The sequence below is a fragment of the Triturus cristatus genome, chromosome 3_2 (assembly GCF_964204655.1).
Source record: "Triturus cristatus chromosome 3_2, aTriCri1.1, whole genome shotgun sequence".
Taxonomy (NCBI): Eukaryota; Metazoa; Chordata; class Amphibia; order Caudata; family Salamandridae; genus Triturus; species Triturus cristatus.
Genome location: NC_140584.1, coordinates 297656363 through 297680437, shown reverse-complemented (window position 1 = coordinate 297680437; position 24075 = coordinate 297656363). Strand labels below are relative to the sequence as shown.

Sequence of the window (24075 nt, the reverse complement as noted above, 5' to 3'; positions counted from 1 at the left end):
GCCTACAGGTGTCCCGTTCCCCCCCCCCCCTCCCCCCTCTTGCAATTGACATTATTTCAGTCCATTCCGGAGTTGCGTTTATGGGGAAAAAGCACCATACTACCACTAGCACACCCAATAACTGCTAGCATTAACAGCATGCTTGAGAGGGTTGTTAATATTGTCTCGGGCTAAATTGAACTCACGGAACGGCGTATGTTCCTGGGCATTGAGGGACTGGCGGACATTGCAAATTTCAGAGGTACACTAACTGATCATACCCAAGATCCACCCTCTCCTCAGCCCCAGGGAACCAGAATTTATAAATTCCCAATTGCAAGCGGGAGCACAAGCGGGCCAGACTTAATTTTCTTAGCTGTGTCACAACCTGAAATTGATACTGCTACACCTGTGGAAATGCCTGTCGCTAAACGGAAGAGGAAGAGCGGGAAACCGATCTGTACCAAAAGGAAGCAGCCTACCCGTACTGCCCCCGCCCGAACCTGCCTCTGCTTGAGTATAGCCACCGTTGAGGTACTGGCACTCCCTTAATCCCGGATTTCTCTGATAATACAGAACACAAAACTGAGTTGCTCAATCAATAGACTGAGGCGCCACTATATCTCGAATCTTGGACACTGTTGCCAATATTGCCACTGCGTTGGTGACCAAACAAATTAATGAACTCCTAGACAAAACGTTTGCTTGATTACAGGACCGTATAGGTAATTTGGCTTTACTTACAGGGGGTGTTGGTCAACCAGCAGGGAACGCACAAATGGTAGCCGCTGAAGGGGTGGATTGAGGGGGTAGCGAAGGTGCAACAACAAGCATTCTAAACCATGAAGCCCAACCCCCAACTGTCCGAGCCATTGCCCCTGCAAGTAATTCACGCATGACACGCGGGCAAACTAGGGGTTGTTTACAGTTGCCCCCTAACAGGCATGGCATTGCACCCATTGCTAAATCTACTACTACTTCACACCCTCATTCCATCCGGGATAGTGCTAAAGGATCATACATATCCAATGGAGCAGACCAGAACATTTTGCCTGGCAGCCTGAGTAGTAATGCCTTAGCCCCTACAAGCTGTAACCCCGATAGCAAACCAAGATGTCTTGAGCTTGCTACCTGCTGCCTGCCCTTTTGTGCTGGTGCTGGCAGGGGTACCAACCCTAAAGAGGGATCAGCACGAGACATGGGTCCAATTACGCAATAAATGCGCGGATTGGCTATTGAGGCATTGAGGTTTCATGTATCTGAAATGAAGGACATTATCATGGCACGTAGAGTTGGGTGGGCTGGGGCATTACAAAGAACATTGAAGGGAACTGTATTGTAATCAATTTTCGTTGACCATCTTTGGCGAGACATCTAGGAAGGACCTGCAAGCCAACAACATCTAATAGCACTAAAATATGTGCACTACCCCTTGGTTACAGTTACAAACCAAACCACGGGTCCTGCTTCAATGAGACCCACCAAACCCCCACCTCTAATAGGTTTCAGGCCTTTTCTGGTTTGGATACTCAAGACTGACTATTGCCCCTTGTGGAAGCCCCTGACCTCATTGATGGATCCCCACCCACGCATCTAAGTTCACTAGCTCTCGTACACCAATGAATGTTTTAGCCAGCCCAGATCTTCGCATTCCTAAGCTGGAATGTTGCGGGGCTGCACTCTAAGCTTCATCAACGCGACTGGTTACAACTTATGAGAGCACAATATTCTTTTATTCCAAGAAACATAAGCTACCCAATACTCCTTTATCGAGGAGTTCGAATGTCATATTCTGCCCAAGCAACAGCCCCCAAGTATGGTCGACCATTTGGGGATTATCCGTTTAGGTTAACATCGCAGCAGGTGGCAGCATCAAAACCATATGTACAAACCACTTCCAAGCTATATAACAGGAGGGTGTCCTTTATCTTAATTCAATTTTTATTGCCTTCATCCAAAAACTCACTGTTTTAAACTAACTAGAATCTGCCTAGGGGCAACATTAACGCCAAGTTACCGCAACCACGGGCAAGTAAACCGCTACATAGCAGCGGTCAAATATGCAACAGGGGTACGGAGTTAGTGGACCATTTGAACAATCACAGTCTAACTAATGTCATGGAGATTGCTGCTATTATAAAAGATAATGCTCCCCCCCTGAACCGACATTTAGAGGGAGTGGCTAATGATCCACAATTGATTGTTTTTTTTTATCTCTCCTGTCCTGGAAACCAGCCTGCTGAAACTATGGCCACAACTTTTGGGGACCACAATCCAATTCAAGTAGTATTAAGATTATCCCCAACACCTAACATAGAATGTAGTGCCAGGAATTTCAGTCTACAGATAACCTTAGATTGGTATGGCGGGGCGTTAATAATAGTTACCTATTTAGCACAATGGTCAGGAAAAAGCGGACCCTGTATCTCGGTTTGGAGGCCCAAGATCCACACCCGAGACAATTATTGCCTTCACTAAACTTTGTGAGGAGCTATTAAATCCCTGTTGTCCAAACCTATCGCCGCAGTACGAGAACCTAGATGGTTTTATCATGAGTGCTCAGCTGCAAACAGGCAGCTACGTAAGGCCTTGTCACACAGCCCAAGGAGCAACTCATTGGTCAAGTCTTCAAGGCTGACGTACAAGCGGGCCATCGCTTATAGGAATGAAGAATTAAGTGAACACAGGGATGCGCTTGTTAATGCAAGCCTAAAAAATGGGAATATATGCTGAACTGCTGTTAAAGATTTAAGAACAATGGGGCAGCCGTTAACCTCCAGAAGCTGCAACATATAACAAGTGCAACCTGGGAGAGTCACTTTGCCGTAATTTACTCGGCGCCTGCGCCAGAACTTAACCCCTTTAACCATAGGGTACCATCTGGGGTTCCATTATCGATAACGGAGGTCGAGGAGGCCAAAAGCCAGAGCGTGGGCAATATAGCCCTGGTCCTGGTGGGCTGCCCATTGACCTCATCAAACATAAACCCGACATTTGGGCTCCACTACTGCTAAATGTTCAACAATTTTTACGAAACCCCCACTGCCAAAGACGTGGACCACCAGCATCATTGTCCCAATTTTTAAAAAGGGTGATCGCTTGCAACCTAGCTGTTATAGGCCGATCTCCTTAATGGACAACACCCTTAATTTTAGGCAGAGTTTTATATAATAAAATTTTAATTTGGACAGAGGATAATCACATTTTAGAACAATGCCAACTAGGTTTTAGGAGTAAAATTGGCACAAATGGGCAAATCTTAAAACTTAATCTGATTATTGGAAAGTATACTTTTGCACATCACCAGTCACTTTATCTGTTTATGGACCAGACCTCGGCCTTCGACTTTAACAGGTCTCGTCTATGGTCCATTCTCCTAGCTTACGGCTTGGATGAGGTCCTTGTTCACTTTTTGGCCTACCTTCACACGGACCTGAAAGCGCGGGTTGGGTTCAGTGGCGGGGTTGTGGTGTCCAATGATATCAAGTGTTGGTAGAGGGGTTAGGCAAGGGTGTGTCCTAGCCCCCCTCCTTTTTATTATTTACATAAATAACTTGCACAAATCATTGATTACACAACGATGACTTCCCCAGAATTAAATGTAAAATCCTCCTGGTGCTTTTATTCGCAGATGATGCAGTTCTAATTGGTCGTACACCAAATGCACTACGCACTTTAGTACTATGATTCACAGATTTTATGACTAGTCTGCATTTATGCACTAATTTTAGGAAATCTTTTGTCTTGTGGGCCAAGCAAATATCCCCTAAACTATTTCTGTGGGAAACCAAAAATTAACTTTCACTGCCACTTTTCCCTACCTAGAGATGGTGTTCGCTGCGAATGGTACCTGGTTTGAACACATGGTGTATTGTAAAAACAAGTTCTCGAAGGCCTCTAATAGTCCTTAGCCTCCCTGTCCTAAAAGATCAGGGACAATTCCGGCTTTTTAAAAGATTTTTAAGTTACAGTGCATACCAATAGCCACCTATGGCGCAGAGGTTTGGTGTATTGCTGAAAGTTTTAGCGTCCAATTAAAGGAAAACTGATTTTGTAGAAAACTCTTGGGTGTGCCAATCTCCACACATTTTTTATTTTATTTTTTGGCTAGCCATAATGAAAAAACCCCGAAGCATCCCTCACAAGGAACATAATAGACGATTGGATTTGCCGCGATAAAGGGATGGACATTCCATGGCTAGCTGGGGTATTAAGAGTTTGGAAAGTGTTAATTTTATAGGATTGTGTTTTTTAACCCAACCACAGTTGCGACAGCAGATTAAAGTCCTTAGGTCAGCCCTGTCCGCACTTTATAGTGCGGAAAGATTAGAGAGGGAAACAAACTGTTGCTAAATTTATACCCATTGAGCAAACCGAACACTGTTTACCTAGCTACATCGAATTACCAATGTCGCATTGGGAGAGAGGTCTTTTTCACCTAAAAGCTGGGACTATAAGATATTTGCTCTGTTTTCCCCTTCGGTATAATGCAAACCTTGTTTCCCTGCCATGTCCATGTGATGGACATAGCAGAGAGACACTATTACATTTTCTATTCTTCTGTAAATACTACATGGATATGCACAATGGCTCCTAATCCCATTTTCAAAAATGTGACGTATCAAGTTAACTGACACCCACAGCTGCATACTCAAATTGGAAAATGATGAATTACTGCAAATAGACATAGGGGCCCGCAAATCTGTGTGACCCGTGAAGTATACTCTTATTTTGCTATTCATAATATGTATTTTGATCACATCACTAATTGTTTTTGTTACGTAGCTCATCTGTTTACTGCTCGCTATGTTATGAATTTGATGTTATTTAATTGTTCTATTGTGATCTTATTCCTTGTATATGCTCTACTCTTATGGATGCGTTGTTATCCGAATAAAGTCTTTTGGATTGGTAAAGTACTTATTGCTTACCTGTGCCAGGCTTGCTTAGTTCTAGAGAATTAAATAACTAAAAGAATATTTTTATGCAAAACCAATTGGTCTGAGTTCAGTCTTTGAGTGTGTGACGTCATCATTTGCTGATTGTGTGTACAACAAATGCTTAACACTACCTTCTGATAAAGCCTTACTGCTCGACCACGCTAACACAAATGGAGAGTAAGGTGCTATCTACTTTTACTTCTGGCTAACATTGGGGTCCCACTGGACTCTGCATATACTATACCAAAGTGAGGTATAGTGTGCAGAGCCAGCTGCCTACAAGGGGCTGCAGGGAGCATAATAGCCCTGCAGCAACATTTTTAAAATATGTGTTTTTGGGGCATTAAATCCATGACCTTAGGAGAACATAGCAAGGTTTTTTTATTTAAACTACTAGTAGGAGCTCAATGCTGTTTAACTGGAGTGCAAGGCCTTCTTGAGGCTTTTTTTTATGATTGCATTTTGTGAGCTGATAAATATTCAGCTTCAGATTTTCTTTTTCTGAGGAGTCTTTCTTTTAATGTTTTTCATCCACAAAATACTGATAGTAAACAATGCGGGAATTACTGAAATATCCAGTTGATGAAAAGGAATGTTACTTACCAGTATGGATCTGTTCTTGGCATGTAGAGCTGCAGATCTACACACTATGCATAGATCGCCATCTGGTGTTGGGCCCGGATGTTTGCACTTGTTTTTGTCCCGGAAAGTCTTTGGAAGTCACGAGATAGGGGACTCCTCCTTAGGATGCTAGTGCGCATGGGCATCGGCTCCATCCTCAGATTGTTTTTCGCCAGCAGGGATATGATGAAGCTTAGTAAGAAACAGGAAATATGCCCATGTATGGTTTATCTAAATAAGATCTTACTGGAACAGATAAAGGTAGCCGGGGAGGTGGGTGGGCGTGTGTAGATCTGCAGCTCTACATCCCAAACACAGATGCATACTGGTAAGTAGCATATTCCGTTCGAGGCATATGAGCTGCAGATTACACACTATGCATAGATTGTATAGCAGTACCCCTCCTTAGCGGCGACCACCAGTATCTGTTGCAGTAGTTTGAAATGGTGTTGAGTACAGCCTGGCCCACAATAGCTGGTTTTGTTTGCACATCTACACAATAGTATTTTGTGAATGTGTGCGATGTAGACCATGTAGCTGCTCTGCAAATGTCATCTAAGGGAATGTTTCCTAAAAATGCCATGGAAGCCCCCTATCTTTCGTGTAGAGTGGGCTTTAGGAGGACCAGATAAAGTATGTTTTGCTTTGTGGTAACAAATTTGTATACATTTAACAATCCATCTAGCTATTCCCGATTTTGATATGGGGTTGCCTTTGTGTGGTGGTGAGAGACACAAAGTTGTTTTGTCTCACGAAAGGGTTGTGTTCTCTCGATGTAATATAGCAATGCTCTTAACATCTAAAGTATGGAGAGCTCTTTCTGCGACCGTCTGTGGTTGCGAGAAAAATACGGGCAACTCTAAAGACTGATTGAGGTGGAAGGGAGAAATGACTTTAGAAAGGAATTTAGGATTTGTTAGAACAACCTTATTATAATGGATTTGTAGAAAAGGTTCCTGAATAGTTAGTGCCCGTAGCTTAACTCGCCGTAGAGAGGTAATGGCGACTAGGAAAGCAACTTTCCATGTTAGGAATTGAAGCTCACGTTTATGTAGAGGTTCAAAGGGAGGACCCATGAGACGTGTGAGAGCGATGTTCACATTCCACACAGGTGAAGGTGGTACTCTGGGAGGAATTATTCTTTTGAGGCCTTCCATAAAGGCTTTTATTGCAGGTACTCTGAAAAGTGATAGCTGCTGTCTATTTTGTAGATATGCCGCTGTCTATTTTGTAGATATGCCGCTATGGCAGCAAGATGTTGCCTAATAGATGTATTGGCTAAGTTGCACGTTTGGAGGTGTAGTAAGTAACCTTTGATGTGTTGGATAGACACGTCTAGGGGGATTGATGTTATTGTTATAGCAATAGATCACAAAACGTTTCCACTTGGCAGCATAGCAGGCTCTAGTGGTGGGACGTCTAGCTTCTTTAATGACGTTCATACAGTCAGGGGGAAGGTTAAGGTAACCGAATTCGAAGACCTCATGAGCTAGATGGCAAGGTTGAGCTGAGCTGGGTCTGGGTGTCTGATCTCTCCATGGTTCTGGGTTGAGGCAAGGTGTAATTTTTGGTGCAGAACTACAGACTGTTCCAGCAATGTGACGTACCACGGTTGTCTGTTCCAAGTTGGAGCAACTAGAATGAGTCAGTGAATGTTGCTGTAGTTTGTGCACCACCAGTGGAATGAGTGGGAGAGGCGGAAAAGCGTACACATCTGCCTGACCAGTTCATCCATATTGCATTGCCTTTGGACAATGGGTGTGGATATCTGGCGGCGAAGCTTGGGCATTTGGCGTTTTCATGGGTGGTGAACGTCTCTCTGTGGTTGCCCCCACATTTGAAAGAACGGTTGAACCTGCGGATGAAGTTCCCACTCGTGGATCTGTTGCGTTTGATGACTTAACAGACCTGCAATGGTGTTTTGGACTCCTGGGACATGTTGGGCTAGGAGAAATATTTTGAGGTATAGCCTATCTCCATATGCTCTGTGCTAGCTGCAGAGTGTCCCGCCTTGTTTTTGGATGTAGTACATGGCTGTCATATTGTCCGTGCGGACTAAGACAGCGTTGCTTGATATTTGCCTTTGGAATGCGTTTAAGGCTAGTAACTCCAGGTGGTTGATGTGGAGTAACTTTTGTTGGTGTCCACCTGCCCTGCATGGTGTGATGTAGTAGGTGAGCTCCCCAGCCGGAGAGCGATGCGTCCGCTGTCATGACTATCTGAGGAACTGGCTCTAAGAACGGTCGCCTTTTGGAAAGGTCCTTGGTGTTCCACCACTGCAGAGGGCGATGAGTCTACCAACACCAGATCTGTTAGCTGACCTTGAGCCTGGTTCCATTGGTATGCTAAGCACTCTTGTAGAGGACGCATCTGGAGTCTTGCGTGAGGCACTCTAAATATGCACGAGGCCATCATCGCTATGAGTTGCATGAACACTCGAGCTGGAAGAGTGTGTTGCGGCTGAAATTTGGTGAGGAGAGCCTGCATGCTTGCTATCCTGGCTGGACTGGGATAGGCTAGCGCTGTTGAGGTGTCTATTGTGGCACCTAGGTACTGTTGTATGTGGGAGGGTTGTTGGTGAGACTTGAGGTGGTTTACTGTGAACCCTAGGTCGTGGAGTAGTTGAATAGTGGCGTGAGTGTGTTGTACACACTGGTTGTATGAGCTGGCTTTTATAAGCCAGTTGTCGAGATATCGGAAGACGCGAATGTGTTGTCTTATGTGAGCTGCCACTACTGCTAGGCACTTGGTGAATACCCGTGGTGCTGTTGTGACTCCGAATGGGAGTAGTTTGAATTGATAGTGGTTCCTGTCCACGGCAAATCTGAGCTACTTCCTGTGAGCCGCGTGAATGGGAATATGAAAGTAGGCATCCTTGAGATCTAGGGTAGCAAGGAAGTCGCCCTGTGAAAGGGAGGACTTGCTGAAGTGTGACCATATGGAAATGGTCTGCGTGAATGTATAGGTCTAGGGGTCTGAGCTCTAGAATAGGTCTCAGAGAGCTGTCCTTCTTTGGTATGAGAAAATACAGGGAGTAAACTCCTGTGTTTTGCTGGTGCAGGGGAATGAGTTCTATTGCACCTTTTTGTAGTAGGGAGATTACCTCGTGTTTTAGCAGTGACAGATATTCGTGTGACATTGGAAGCTGTTTGGGTGGTATGTTTGGGGGGGTGGAGGTAAGTTCAAGACAGTAACCGGTTTGAATTATTTATTGCACCCACCTGTCTGATGTGATGGTGGTCCAGACAGGAAGGGAACTGTTGTAGTCTTCCCCCTACTGGAATGGAATGGTCTGGGGGAAGTGGAGGGAAGTCATTGGGTAGGGGTGGAGGCAGAGCGGTGTTGGTTTTGCCTCTGCCTTTGTTATTGTTGCCCCTGTAGCCGCCTCTCTGGTAACCTCTGGTGAAGGTGGACTGGGTGGGAGCTTTGTAAGAAGTGGAGGGGCTATCTGAGTAGCCTCTTGGGGTGCTTTAGTAGGATGAGTGACGAAAGGAACGTCTGGGAGCTTGTGACTGCAAAACTCCCATAGATTTTGCAGTGTCCGTGTCCTTTCATTTTTTCAAGGGATAGGTCTACGTTGGGGCCAAATAGGCGTTCCTGATCAAATGGTTGGTTAAGGATGGAACTTTAGACTTCAGGTTTAAAACCTGAAATGCGTAACCAGGCATGCCTACGCAAAAGGACACTTTTGTGTTTATTGCCTTTGAAGCGGTATCTGCTACGTCTAGGGCACAACGGATGGAGGTGTTGGTGATAATCTTACCCTCTTGTATGAGTTCATTGGCCCTATTTTTGTATCACTTTGGGAGCTGTTGCATTAGGGACTCATGTTCATCATAATGTGCCCTATCATACCTAGCTAATAGCGCCTGAGTGTTGGCGATGTGCCAGATGTTTGCTGCTTGCGACGCTGTTCTCTTGCCAGAGGCATCCAAGAGTTTAGACTCCTTATCTGGTGGCGGGGCGTCGCCTGATGTCTGAGAATTGGCTCTCTTTCTAGCATTGGAGACTACGAGGGAGTCTAGTGGTGCGGGGCCCTTAATGTAAGCTGGGTTATTAGGGGCAGCCTTATATTTTTTCTCGATCCTGGGGTTAATGACTTAAGATCTAACAGGATCTTTGAAGACCTCTGGGGCATGCTTGATGACCCCTTTAAGCATGGGTAAAATTGAGGTGGACAATTGTGTGGTATCAAGTGTGCATAAGGAAATCCTCCTCCACGGGGTCTGTGTGTAGTTCAACCCCGTGGTAGTAGGCAGCTCTGTGGACAAGCTGGTTAAAGCCCATGGTGTCCTCTTGGGGGGGGGGCCTGGAAGGGTAGAAGTCATCCTGAAATGAAATGAAAAAAGTATTTGATAAAGCGCACTGCGGCCAAGCGGCTTCCTGGCGCTAAAACCTGATCAAGACTCACATAAATCAGACCGAAGAGTTAGGGAGAGAAAGCCTGAGAGAAGAGAGAGGTTTTTAAAGCTTTACGAAAATGGGAATAAATGGGGATAGAACGAATAGAAAGAGGAAGACTATTCCAGAGCTGAGGGGCCAGAACCGAAAGGCGAGTGCCCCCGGTTCTGGATTTACGAAAACGGGGGATGTGCAAGAGAGACAGAGGAGCAGCGAAGGGTGTGACAAGGGGCATAAGAAGAAATGAGAGCGGTGATGAAAAGGGGAGCAGTACGGGAATGAGCCTGAAAGGCTAAACAGGCCAATTTAAAGAAAGATCGAAAGTGAACAGGAAGCCAGTGAAGAGATTTGAGTGCGGGAGTGATGTGAGAAAATTTAGGAAGGGAAAGAATAAGGCGAGCAGCTTGATTTTGAATGGCCTGAAGTCGGCGAGATTGAAAAACAGGAATGCCTGCATACAGGCCATTTCCATAGTCGATGCGGGAGATGACAAGAGCCAATACTATGGTTTTGAGGGCGTCAGTGGAAAAGAACCGTGAGATCTTCCGGATGAGACGAAGGGACAGAAAACAAGAAGAAACGACGGAGCTGATCTGACTATGCATCGAAAGGTCATGGCTGACTTTGATGCCAAGAGTACGGACAGAGGGGACAGGTGAGGGTGGGGGGCCAAAGGAGAGGGGCCAATGTGCAGGGGACCAAGGGTTAGAGGGGCCACCCGTGAGGACAAGTTCCGTCTTGTCAGGATTGAGTTTCAGATGGTTGGCGCTCATCCACTCAGAAATAAAAACTAAAGTGGAACACAATTTGGGAAGGGAATCAGAAGAGGAGGATAAATCAAAGATGAGCTGAAGGTCATCGGCATAGTTATAAACAGAGACCCCCAGCTCAAGAAGGGAAGTAATGAGGGGTTGGATGTAAAGATTGAAAAGTAAAGGGGAAAGAGAAGAGCCCTGGGGAACGCCACAGGTAACCGGGCGGGAGGGGGCCGAAAAGCCAGAGAGATGGATCGCCTGGGACCTTTCCCGAAGAAAAGACGCTATCCAGGAAAAGGCCACACCCCGAATACCAGCTGATCTGACACGGTCGAGAAGGATGGAGTGGTCGACCGTGTCAAATGCAGCGGACAAGTCGAGGAGGACCAGGGCTTGAGTAAGATTGAGATCGGCTTTCCCTTTGAGCTCATCCAGAACCGCCAGGACTACCACCTCCGTGGAATGACCCGGGCGGAATCCAGCCTGGTGAGATGCCAATAAGCCATTCTGCTCGACATAGGAGGAGAGGCAAGAGGTGACATGTGCTTCCAGAATTTTTCCAAGATATGGGAGAAGGGAAATGGGACGAAAGTTAGAAAGAAGTGAAGGATCCAGACCAGTTTTTTTTAAGATGGGAAGGACAATAGCAGATTTAAAAGAGGAAGGGACCGAGCCCAAGGCCAAAGAAGAATTGAGAAGAGCAAGAGGGGGAGCAGAGCAGCAGGTGAATAAGATTTTGAGAATACGAGCTGGCGCACAATCGGCCGGAGAGCCTGACCTGACTTTGGCCAGGAGTTTAGAAAATAATTCAAAAGAAATAGGAGGAAAGGAGACAAAAGAAGAGAGAGGAGGAGGGCTGGGGGGACGACAAGGCAGGGTTGGGACACAGGGGGAATGTGGGCTTTGATCTTCAAGATTTTGTTAATGAAAAAATCATTGAGTAAGGAGCAGAGGGTTTGTGAGGGAACGGGACCGGGGGTGGAGCGATCAGAAGTGGCTAGGGCGTGAACCAGGGAGAATATTTCCCGAGGCTTATTGGCAGCTAAAGCCACTTTCTCAGTAAAGTAAGCGGTTTTGGCTGCAGTGATCGCTTTTTTGTATTCCGTGAGAAGAGATTTGTATTTGACGCGCCGAGATGGACTGTAGTTGCGTCTCCAAAGGCGTTCCGATCGCCTAAGATCGAGTTTGAGCACTTTAAGCTCGGGAGAGAACCACTTGTGAGCGTCATGGGGACGAACCTTTTTTGACCTTTCTGAGCGGGGCAACTAGGTCGCAAGAAGAAGCGAGCCAAGTGCGAACGGTCTCAGCTTGGGAGTCAAGGGGGAGGTCGTTGAGAGCCGGGGCAGAGGAAGCCAGAGTGAGCGTGAGAGCGTCGAGGTCGATCGAATTCCAATTTCGGGCTAAGAGATTTTTAGGAAGGGAGGGCTTAGCAGCCATGCCCAGAGAAATGGAAAACGAGATATTAAAATGATCCGACGAGACACAGGGGGAAATAAAGGGGAAATATTAGAACAAGTAGACCAAATTTGGTGTAGGGTGTGGCCCTGAACATGAGTGGGAGCTGTGACGTAGGGTGTGAAATTCAGACAGTGAAGGGTGGCAGAAAAATCTTTAGAGGACGAGTCTTCCCTAATATCGCCCGGCCAGAAGTTGAAATCGCCGAGCAAGAGGACCGATGAGTTATTGACCACCAAGGTGGCCAGAAGGTCCTGGAGGGAAGGAACAAAGGAAGGCATAGATTGGGGGGGACGATACACGAGAACAACTGTGATAGGCACCAAAAGATTGAGTGAGCGGGCCACCAGGTAATCCACATTGGGTATAGGAGGATAAGTGAGGAGTTGAAATTTAAAAGAGGAACGTCCTGTGGGATGTTGGGGACATCTGGCGTGTTAGTCATCCCAGGGGTCTGGGGGAAGCAGGTGGACTAGGGTCCCCTAGTGCCTGATGGCCCGCACCCCCTCCCCCTGTGTCATCAGAGGTGTTATCGTCATCATCCACTGGAGTAGGGGATGGTGTAGGAGAGTGGTGGTGTGGTGGAGGAGGAGGAGGAGCAGCCAGAGAAGGTATCCTTGGAGGAGAGGTGGCAATGTCCCTCTTTTTAGGTGGTGGAGCTGGTGCAGGCGTATCCAGTGGTCTTTTCTTGGAGCTAAGAGTCAAGTGACCAGTTTTAGGATCCTTTGTAAGAGGTTTTTTGAATTGGATATGGTTTAAACAGTTCCTCTGTAGGAGGCAGATCCCTCGGCGCCGACAGTTTCGGTTCCGGAGGTTTTTTCGGTGCCGGCTTAGTAGAGGTTCTGTACTCTTTTGGTTTCAAACCTTGGGTTTTTACAGTCTCTGTGGCCATTGGAACCTGTTTCGGTTCAGAGGCCTTTTTCGGCTCCGGAGCATGTGAGTCCTTTGGAGGTAGGTTTCTGCTCTGCTCAGTGTTTCGGTGTCGAGGAGCCGGTGCTCGTCTTCGGTGCCGAGTGCTTAGATGTGGAAGCGGCGGTTGGCGTGGATGAGGAGGACGGCTTCTTTTTCGGCGCCGGTGAGTGTTTGGCACGGATAGGCTGACTCGAGCCCGAGTCGCCTGAAGGCTTAGTAGGCTTATTTGCCGGCCCCGAGGGCGGGCCATGGGAAGCAGTCTCTCGGTGTACACCTGGGCCCAAAGGTGAAGGTGTGACCGAAGCCTTTTTAGATGGTATAGAAGGAGGGTCGGGGTCGACGTCTCTTACGACCCGTTTTGCTGGAGTGATGTCCTCGATGTCGGAGTCCTCTGCTTTGGAGGCGCTGATGAGGCCTTCTTTGACCCACGCCTTCTCTGGCTCCTGGAAGATGTAGTCTATGGATACCGACGAGCGGGCCATGGTTCTTCGAGCCAGTCGGTCCCGAATGGTCTTCTTGGAGCGGAAAGAGGCACAAGCTGGACAGTCTCTGGCCTCGTGCTCCAGTGACAGGCAGAGGTTGCACACCTCATGTAGATCGGTGTGGGGAAACTTCGACCTACATTGAGGACACTTCTTGAATGGTGTCCTTTCCATGAGCCAGAAGATAAGGCCCAGGTAGACCAGAAGGCCTTCGTCAACGACTGGAATTGAAGACTTTGAAGCTGTTTAGACTTGCGTCTATTGGAAAACGCGATCGAGACCATACTGTCAAAGGGTGAAGGATTGAGTGTCGAAAGGAGTCTAACGGTTCAGAACTGGAGTGCGATAAACACATCCGAGCCTGATGGCAGAAAAAAACAATCTGAGGATGTAGCCGATGCCCATGTGCACTAGCATCCTAAGGAGGAGTCGCCTATCTTGTGACTTCCAAAGACTTTCCAGGCCAAAAACAAGTGCAAACATCCGGGCCCAACAGTAGATGGCAATCTATGCATAATGTGTAATCTGCAGCTCATATGCCTCGAACATATGGGTTATTTTTGGACAAAGATCTGCTTTCTATAGTTTTATAGACTATATTGACATGCTTACTCCGTGGTGAAGCCAATAGGTGTTGTGACTCTGACAAGATCAGAATGTCCGCCAGTGTGTGGGCAGGACCTGCAAGACCAACCGCATGCTGTACATGCCAGGTGGTGTGTGTGTGTGTGTCAAAGTGAGGAGCATGAACTAATTGTAGAGTAATAAGGCTATCATTTTCTCTGAAAATAAAGTGTAAACATATATTTTTAAAAAGTGTGTGTTAAAGGTCCAACTTTATTTGAAACACTACTCGTAATGGAGAGCAAGTACTGGGACTGCTTGTGCTCCGTGGATTTAATGAGTTTCTTTTTCGTGGATAATATCTATGTCCCTCCATTAAACTGGCTGCTTTTCACAAATATTGTATCATTAAGCATTTTTTGTGTACAAGTGTGGACATTGAACTGTAGTAGTTCCTTATATTACCAGATACAATCTGTATGATTAGCAATAAAACTGATTTCCCAAGGCGTGCAAGTCTAAAAGGTGGCTGTCGGGTGGCGGACCTTCATGGAAATTAATTAGCCAAATGTGGAGTTCTTTTTAGTTCTGGTCTTTTTCTCATGATCTCCGTTCTTAAACCACGAGCATTGGCAATGCCAAAGTGTCTGGTTTGTCAAGCATGAAGTTTATTTGCATATGCATTATATAAAAAGTTGGCAAACCTATAAATGAGTTGTACAGTGGTTCAGAGACACCAACCATAGTGCTGAAATACACTCCTTTTCGGGTGGCCGTGTACATATCCTTAGACCAAATGTCACTCTCATACTACACAGCCAATGGATGAAGTGACCTGACCCATGCTGTGTACCATTTGTGCGCAAAAACAAAATATGAATGACCCACGAACAGACCAATGAAGGAAGTGGACTGACCAAAAGCGCCTCTGAATACTATGTATAGATTTTTATGATTTTGTTGGGAAAACAAAGCTAGTCTCTTCAATCGAGACCTCTACAGTGACACACTTGGTTCCAAAAGTCATGTCCTCCTTTCTCTCAAAAATCACCTCCTATTGTCGGAGGCATATCCTAACCGTGTTTGTAGTTTAACCATTTCTTGTTACTACCATAGGTGCACCATTTTATTTTGTCCTTTCCTTGATCAAATGATTTGTGATCTTGCATGTAAGATGGTGTTCCCTTGATGTTTACCACCCTTTTGTTTTCTCTTTTAGGGCGAGTCTTCTCTTGGGGCATGGGCACCAACTATCAGCTGGGTACTGGGGAGGAGGATGATGCCTGGAGTCCATTTGAGATGGTGGGGAAGCAGCTTGAAAACCGTGTGGTTCTGTCAGTTTCCAGTGGTGGACAGCATACAGTCTTGCTAGTTCGAGACCAGGAGGAACAGAGTTGATGGTTGCCTGCTATTCAAAGGACTCTGGATGAAATCCCATTATCAACAGATTTGAACGAATGTAGCTTTCCTTTTGGATCAGTGGACTACTAATCACAAATGTGCTCGCTCCTTCTAAAAAAGAAAATCTAATAATAACTTAACATATCTGCATGCCTGGGTGGATCTTTATCAAGAATAGACTCGGCTCTAAAATTTAGTCTCGGCTCTTTTGCTATTGGTCATACTTTTTTGTGAGACTCTGTACAATAATTGATTTTACACTCGCAAAATGAGACTCCTTTCGCGTTTACTGCAATGCAAATTTATGCTAGCTAGTTGGCAGACCAAAGCTACATGATGACACCCTGTCAAAGTACTTTTTACGAGTTAACTTCGTGAACCGTACCGAAGCCCTCTGGCTATCAATTTTGTTCAAAAGCTTGTTCTGCCTTGTGGACACGCTGAACACTACACCAGCGTTGCCTCATATTGGCAAGTGTATTTTATTTTTCATGCTAAGTGGGGGATGGGCCTGTGCCGATTGTTCATCCTTCATAACTGGTGAAAAGCTACTTAGTTTTAAAAACTGGCCTTCGTAGTGGTTGTGCCAATAAATCCACCTTCATATTCGGCTATCTCCTGCTTCCATGGCCCTTTCTGCTATTTCTCTCAGGTTCTGCAGAGACGTTTTCACACCTTTTCCTCCATCCTCTGTCTCACTTTCTTAAACGCACCAGGTCTGTTTTAATTGTACTTTTTGCTGGCAGTAAAGTCATACCATTGGAAAATCTAGAGCGAGTGGTCAATTATGCCAATCAAGTTAAGGAAAGTGACCACTAGTCATTGAAATCAGGCTTACCATGTCTGATACTTTGCACATCTCATTAGATTAGCTGAAGAATCTAAAGCTGCATCACCGGGGCTCCTTCCTCTTAACAGTACTAAAAGCAAAGTTTAGTTTCACACTGTCTCCCCGAATCCCAAATAGGAAGGATCCTTCTGCATTTAACTAATAGTTGTGAGGGACTGAGCCTCTGGACTGATCACATTTGCAATGGGACGTGATGTATGAGTGGCCTCCATTTTATACACCTTGTACTCCATGCGCACTGTCCCACAGGAGCACCCTCCCTTTCTGTCTGTTTCCTTAGGGTTTACCAACGGCAATACGTATTACATTCTGTACAAAACAAACAATCAAAAGTTATTTTTTTAACGAACGAGTAAACTATTTTGAATGGGGATTTGGAGGGGGGTGGGGGAACCTGGGAAATCTTGACATTTTTAATAAATATGCTTTTTTTGAAGCACCTGGTTGTTTTATTTTTACTATGTTGTGTAAAACGTGTTCTGTGCACTTTACTGTTTTTCACCAAGTGTTGATTTGCTTTCATTTGACAGGGGAACAATGTGGATTTACTGCTTAATGGTTTCTGAGGTCGACTAATCTATGGCTAAGTTTAAATATTGAGAGGAAATTTCCTAGCAGAGGGCAGAGCGTTTAACCCAAGGCAGTCCTGACCTTCAAGGATTTCAGATTCCTGGGGTTATTATGGAACACTGGCCTGAAATGTCGTCTTTTAAGCTGAGAGGATGGCTAGGTCGCTTCCTGTAGTAAGGCCAGAAAGTGTTTATGCAGATTAAAAGGCCTTCTAAAATTCCTCCTGACTTTTTTGACCACCTTCTCAGACAATCGTTACCCATCTGTACTAGTACTCTCCGTGCAAGTCCCAGACCCATGACTTTCTTGTTGGTTTCTGAGAAGAGGCGGGAGGGGGGGGGGGGGGGGAGTTTTACTCTGTTTTGTCAGTGGCAATGTACTGGGTGGGGATCGTGCTTAGGCTAGATATGGACACTGGTGTGTGTATATTCTACTGGAGTAACAAAGGAACACTTTATCGGTCTGGTCTCGATGCTTCAATGTTTATTTTCAACTGCTCCCAATGCATTTCGACCAGAAACTGGTCTTGCTGTAACTCATGGCTCCACACGGTGGTGGCAGGGGGTGTGTGTGTGTGTGTGTGATGAATCAAACATAGAAACAGGACTAACAGAGAAGCACTATGTCGCCACCTTGGAATGGGGGGTCAATTTCCAAACAAAAGACTGACTCCTCTATTAAGCTCGTCCCATATCCAAATGTAGTCATGTCATATTTGTAATTGTATCATCAAAAATAATGGTTACCCCTGTGTCCCTCAGAACCGGGTTGTATAAAGTTATCAGCTACAATGAGTTCTGTTGGGTATCTCAATTGCTTTGTGTAATTGAAACTATCCCACCAATGTATGCAGACCAGTCTATGGTCTGGAAAATTGAGTAGACCAGATCTACAACATAGGTAGAGTGTGGTCCTATACTTGACCAATGTATAACACTCCATAATACAATCCAAACAAAATTTGGAGATGCACCACTTAGCAGCAATATTCAATAACGTCCTTTGAAGAATAATTCTCTAAGGATCCATACAGTCGTTGTACACTGGTCAAGTTATTTTCTTTTTCTTTATTTAGTTCTTTGAAAAAGACAGACAGCCAATGCGTTTCGTCCTAGAAAAAACAGGACTTCTTCAGGGCTGTAGATTTAAAACACATACTACTTTTAAAATACAAGACTGTATAAAACTAGTTTTACTATACGGTACAAACTTTAGTTCAAATGTATTTAACATTTATAACCACATAAAAACATAAACACGAACAACATTTAACATTAGATACGTTTTTGAGTTTACAGGAGAAGGAAAATTCATTCTGTGACTACAATGACCCTAGTCATTTGATTCGGCATACAACAATTTGTTCATAGGCATTGCACCAACTAAAGAGCCATAGAAACACCTAAATCATATACAGACATTGATGCATGGAATCAATGGGAAGCAGAGCACAGAAAAAGAAGGGATAATCGCTGCCATTTTTTCTTTCAGAAAGTGCATATATGGTATCCAGGGACTGTGTATCTGGTCACAAAAGGCCAGTTCTAGGTATCTCTTTAAAGACCATCAACCTCTAGTCTATTGACATGTGATAAAGCCCAAGTTCCCATAACAAAGTAGGGTGCCTACGAGGCAACTGGTTATAGTGACTTTCCAAAAGCAATCCTTAAAGGGACCTGCAAGTACAAGAAACCCTTTGTGGAGCAACCTCCGTGACCAATGCATAGTGAAACCTGTAAATACAACAAACCCCTAGTGGTATGTAACCCTCGTCAAACCCAAGACTAAACTTCACACAAGAATACACTTTTGCATTTAAATATTTTGATTTGGTGATTGCATTGGATTGGTGCCTAATTGGTTACTTGTTTGGTCCACTGTCATCTTTTGTGTGTTTTACTCCATAATGCAAGTCAATATAGAAAAATAAACCGCACACAAAGCAATCCTATATCCAATTGATAACCTATAATCATGTATCCAAATGTTCTACACTGTTTTCTTTGTGTAGGTCTGTCACGACACTAACCGAAAGCTGACAACGTGACTTAAGATATTTAGTGACATAAAGTGCTTATTGAAACCGAATAAAAATAGATGTACATAAAACGCAAATAAAGAATGTCTGTCCTTTCTGTATTGACTAGTTCAACATCCACCGTTTCACAATTTTAGTTCCATTTAGAGGATGGTTGACCAAGGACACGGACCAGTAAAATTGTTGATGTTTAGACCCTTTGTGTATGTTAGTTTTTACACATCACTGCGGGATTCCTCAGGACTAGTTAAATATGGCCAGCCAAGTTGTAGAATATCCACTGCACGTGATCCGTCCGTATTGCTTAGTTATCTTCCAGCAAGGGGTAGATGGTTCCAAAATTACAAAGTTGCCATACATGTATCTAAAGTTCACTTATAAAGAATGTTCCTTTCTGGATTTTTCCATCCCTAATCAGGAGTGACTGTTCTGTAGTGAAAAGTTCACGGTAAGGAGTGTAACAAATTGCAGCTCTGTATAATCTCACAGAGAAATCTGTGAGACTCTTTTCAAAATTAACTTATCCCACAGCGCGTAGACACTCTACCTGTGTTGTGCGCATTGTCTGCTCAATTTTCCAGACCATAGATTGGTCTGCTTACATTGGTGGTATAGTTTCGATTACACACAGCTATTGAGATACCCAACAGAATTCATTGTAGCTCATATTTGTAGTTGTAGCAACGTGGTTTAGTCCAGTCCTATCACGACATATAGTGTCCTTTTATAGTTCACCAGCTGTTTTTGCTTGTCAGTATATCCTCATACTAAATCTGCATCTGCCATATACAATATAATGTCTTAAATTATGTACGTAATGCAAATATCAATGTTCAGTTTGCAATATGGTCAGCTGTTCTTTCCCTATCGGTAATTGCCATATACAATGCAATACAGTTTGGCTGTGTACAGTGTATAAATTGGCACACTACAGTTACTACTTCAAAGAGGATCATGTGTGTAATAGAATAAACAAAATTAACCTCAAATGATCATGCATCATTTGAAAGAAAATTGCTTATTTTAGCGATCGGAGTGTTGTCTTGCAATTCAAAAAGAAAAGGGTGGGAGATGGAGGGTAGCTGACTAAATCTCCTCTTGCCTCCAATGACTGGAACCCTTACCTCCTTCGTAAATATAAACAAAGTGTGATAAAACAAGTTAAAAATTGGCCTTCGACTTGTGCTAAAAATAAACACCCCTATGCCAACTAAGATCTTAAAACCGTCTTATTTCCTACTGAACTTGTCTAAATGGATTTTAAGATCCTGCTCCATGTTAAGTCCCTTTTGACATTTTAGTTTCTAAATCCAGGATGTATCTCGACTCCTTTCTTGTACTTGATAGTGCTCTTACTACCTCCTGGAACCTGTTTTAATCTGTTGAACCGTATAGAGCCTTAACATGTTTCTGTTGCTAAAATGATACTCCACAAAACGATGTGCAACGGGGTGGGGTTTCCTTGTTTATTGCTCTCCTATTCTATAACCTGTTTTTTCACTGTGGATAGTACTGTCTGCAACGCTTTTTACAAGGGCATTCAAATAAACAGAAGTGCATGTTGAGAATTGGTGCATCTTTCTCATACCATTGCTGTGTGGAATAGGAAATTTGTTACCACGGTTTATACTCGGTTTACATTTTTCACCAGTTAGGTTTTGATCCCTTAGCCGGCAGCTTAATGAAAAATCTAAATTATTTTAGTTATTTTTGTAATATTACTCTTGTGGTGTTACAATTTAGTAGCTCCCAGCTTTTCTGCAAAATTGTCAACCTTTATGGACACCCGATGAAAGGTGATGGCAAATCTTACTTCCTAGTCTGTCTCTGGTCCTGGCCATTTTCTAAAATAATATAATCTTTTTTTCACTTTCTGCGTACTGTTGGTTATCGCCTCGCACATAGCGCTACCTGGTAGATGCCTGGTGTAATTTTAAAAGTCCCCGTTTTGTCGTTTCCTTTCTTTTAATTTTTCGCATTTTTACCTTGGTTTTAACTACTAGTTTAGAATTAGCCCAGACCTCTCATAGTCGTCCCTACCTGTGTCCTTTGTCCCGGACTGCACTGCTGCACTACAAAATTTGCTGCTTCCACCGCCATTTGGGCGGGCCGGTCCCCGCACTCTGTTTACCTGGGGCGCCATCTTGGGTGGGTCTTAGAAGCACTCCCCAGCCATTTGCTGGAGCCGTCACGTGGACTGGTTAGAGCCCTACTTCATTAGTTGGGTATGACGCGCAGCGTGTACGCGCATCGGGGACGCCACAGTGACGCCGGAGTCACGCCAGAGTCCAGCCCGTCTGCGCCCGTCCGTGCTGAGGACGCGCTGGACTCCGGGCTCAGACGAGGCCGTCGCCTCCTCATGGAGATATACGCATCAGGAGATGCTTCGCCTCAAATCTCGTCATCTGAGGTGCTCGCATATTTATGAACCGGACGACCTTCTTCGTCCCCTACGATGTGGCTGCCACCATACGCGTATGCCTGGAAATCCGGTTCCCCCTCAGCCTTCATTCAATCACCCTGCCATCTTCAGACCTAAGATAGCGGGAGTAGAAGGCATCTTGATTAATGCCCGCTCCCTGGTCAAAAATAAAATAATGTTTAGGGAGATGGTCTCGGATAGAAAGCCTGCCCTAGTGTTTATCACTGAAACCTGGGCTAAAGACTCATCTGGTCCAGATCTGACTGAAGCGGTCCCGGAAGGGTATTGCCTGGCCAGACTGGACAGACCGGGTCGAGTGGGAGGGGGGATAGCTATCCTCTTTAAAGACCACCTGCATTGTCACATAGTACCTATACTCGATTTTACGGATGGCGTTCAGGCTTTTTACTTTATGGTAAAGGAAGGGCAATGCCCTCTCTTTAATGGAATGCTCCTGTATCGACCTCCTGGCCCGAGGACTGATTTTACACATAATCTCCTCCAGCTTTTGGAACCCTACTTTGGTCGAAAACTTTTCCATTCTAGGGGACTTCAACTATCATTTAGAACGGCCTGACTTATCTGATACTTCGTGTCTTACTGATGCCCTGGCGTCCTGTGGACTCGCGCAGCGTGTCCGCGGGGCTACCCACCGTGGAGGTCACATTCTAGATGGCATTTTTTCTAATGACCATCGTTTGACCGTCAAGGATCCGGTACATGTGTCATGGTCCGATCACCTTGCAGTCCCATTTCTTTTAGAATGCCCTCTGATGGATGGGAGTAAAATAGGGAAACGTACAGTGGGAGCTGGCAGAAATTTTAGGAATATTAGTAATGACTCCCTTTCACCATGGGCTGTCAGCCTTTCCACTACGGGCTTGGATAGCGTCCAGACCGCGGTTGGTCATTTTGAACAGGTCATCACCGAGGCCCTGAATGAATTGGCCCCGTTACAGACCCGCCGTCGAGCTAGGAAGAGACCCTCTGCCCCCTGGTATTCGGAATCCCTCAGACTCCTCAGGCAAGAAGTGAGGAGGATGGAGAGGCTCTGGCATGCAAGTTGGGATCTCAAGAACAAGGAAGCTCACAAACTCTTGGTCAGGAAATAGAAGGCTGAGATTGTGCAGGCCAAACAAGATTACTTTGTGGCCACGACAACTTCGCTCTCCTCGTCGAAGGAGCTTTTTAGAATCGTTGACTCTTTAGTCAACCTACAAACACCTGACCCTGTTGTACCCTCACAAGATCTATGTGATAAAATCGCTTTCTTTTTTCACACCAAAATACAGGATATCTACCGGGCTCTTGAGATACAAAGAGCCTCGATCAGTGGGTCCTCTGCTCCGGCTGAGATGAATAGGACCACCTCAGACAGCTCCCCATCGAGCACTTTGAATTCCTTTCCCCCGCTGGTCTTACAAGATCTGGAGATCTTGCTTAATAAAACCAAATCTGGCTCCCCCTAGATACCTGTCCTTTGAAGATTATTAAGCAGTGTAGGGAAACCCTCTTACCGCCTCTACTAGAAATTATGAATCTAGTTATGAGGGACGGTGTCTTCCCCCTGGAATGGAAGAGTGCAGTAGTCAAACCCTTGCTAAAGAAGAATTCCCTTGATCCAGAGGTTCAAAAAAACTTCCGTCCTATCTCACTGCTTCCAGCCCCTTCGAAGATGCTTGAGGCACATCTAAACAAGCATCTCGCCGCCTTTGTGGAAGGCTCGGGCTGCTTGGACTTCTCCCAGCATGGATTCAGGAGGGAATACAGTACTGAGTCGGCCCTCACTATTGTGCTTGATAAGATCCGCACTAGTGGATGGGGACCAGACCACCCTCCTGGTCCTGTTAGATCTAACTGCGGCCTTTGATACCCTCTCCCCCTCAGTACTTACATATCGTCTGAGGGAAGTGGGGGTGAGGGACGCAGCTTTAGATCTACTAACCTTCCTTGAAGGAAGGGAACAAAGAGTCAAGCTGGGGGAGTTCCTATCTCCATCCCGACCGGTGCTATGTGGGGTCCCGCAGGGGTCGGCTCTCAGTCCGACCCTATTTAACATCTACATGACCCCACTGGCCAGATTAATTAGATCTTTCGGGATGGAGGTAGTCTCCTATGCAGATGACACCCAAATCCTCGTCTCTCTTTCCCATTCAGATGTACCTACTGCCTCCAATTTTAGATCTTGTATGGAGGCAGTTGGTCAGTGGATGGTTCAGAACTCACTTAAACTGAATGGGGAGAAGACTGAGGTGATGGTGTTTGGAGGGAATGAGAACATCTGGTTAGCCAGCTGGTGGCCTGACTCGCTCGGAGTGTGCCCTTCCCCCACGACATCTGCTAGGAATCTAGGGGTGATGATAGACCCTGCACTGGACATGGGCGGTCAGGTTAGTAGAACCATCTCTACCTGTTGGGGCTTAATTCACACCCTGCGAAGAATTAGGAAATACCTTTCCCTGCAGTCCAGAAAGCAGATCGTTGTCGCTCTTATCGGCTCGCGACTGGACTACTGTAATGCGCTGTATGCGGGGCTAAATAGGAGCCTACTACAGCGCTTGCAAGTAGTCCAGAATGCCGCAGCCAGATTTGTTCTGGATGCTCCGAGACGCTTCTCGGCCACGTTGGCCAGGAAAACGCTGCATTGGCTACCGGTAGAGCACCGAGTACGGTTCAAAGTCTTAT

At 45.3% G+C, this 24075-nt stretch overlaps 1 protein-coding gene across 5 annotated transcripts in view; it reads left to right on the top strand.

Annotated features, from left to right (window-relative positions):
- The window catches only part of RCC1 (regulator of chromosome condensation 1), a 78838-nt gene extending 62039 nt beyond the window's left edge, over positions 1 to 16799 (top strand). For all 5 annotated transcript variants that reach the window (XM_085647666.1, XM_085647665.1, XM_085647663.1 and 2 more), the window contains one exon: positions 15329 to 16799. In XM_085647666.1, coding sequence (XP_085503792.1) covers positions 15329 to 15507 — 179 coding nt within the window. In that variant the 3' untranslated portion in view covers positions 15508 to 16799. The remainder of the gene's footprint in view (positions 1 to 15328) is intronic.
- The last annotated feature ends 7276 nt before the right edge of the window (positions 16800 to 24075 follow it).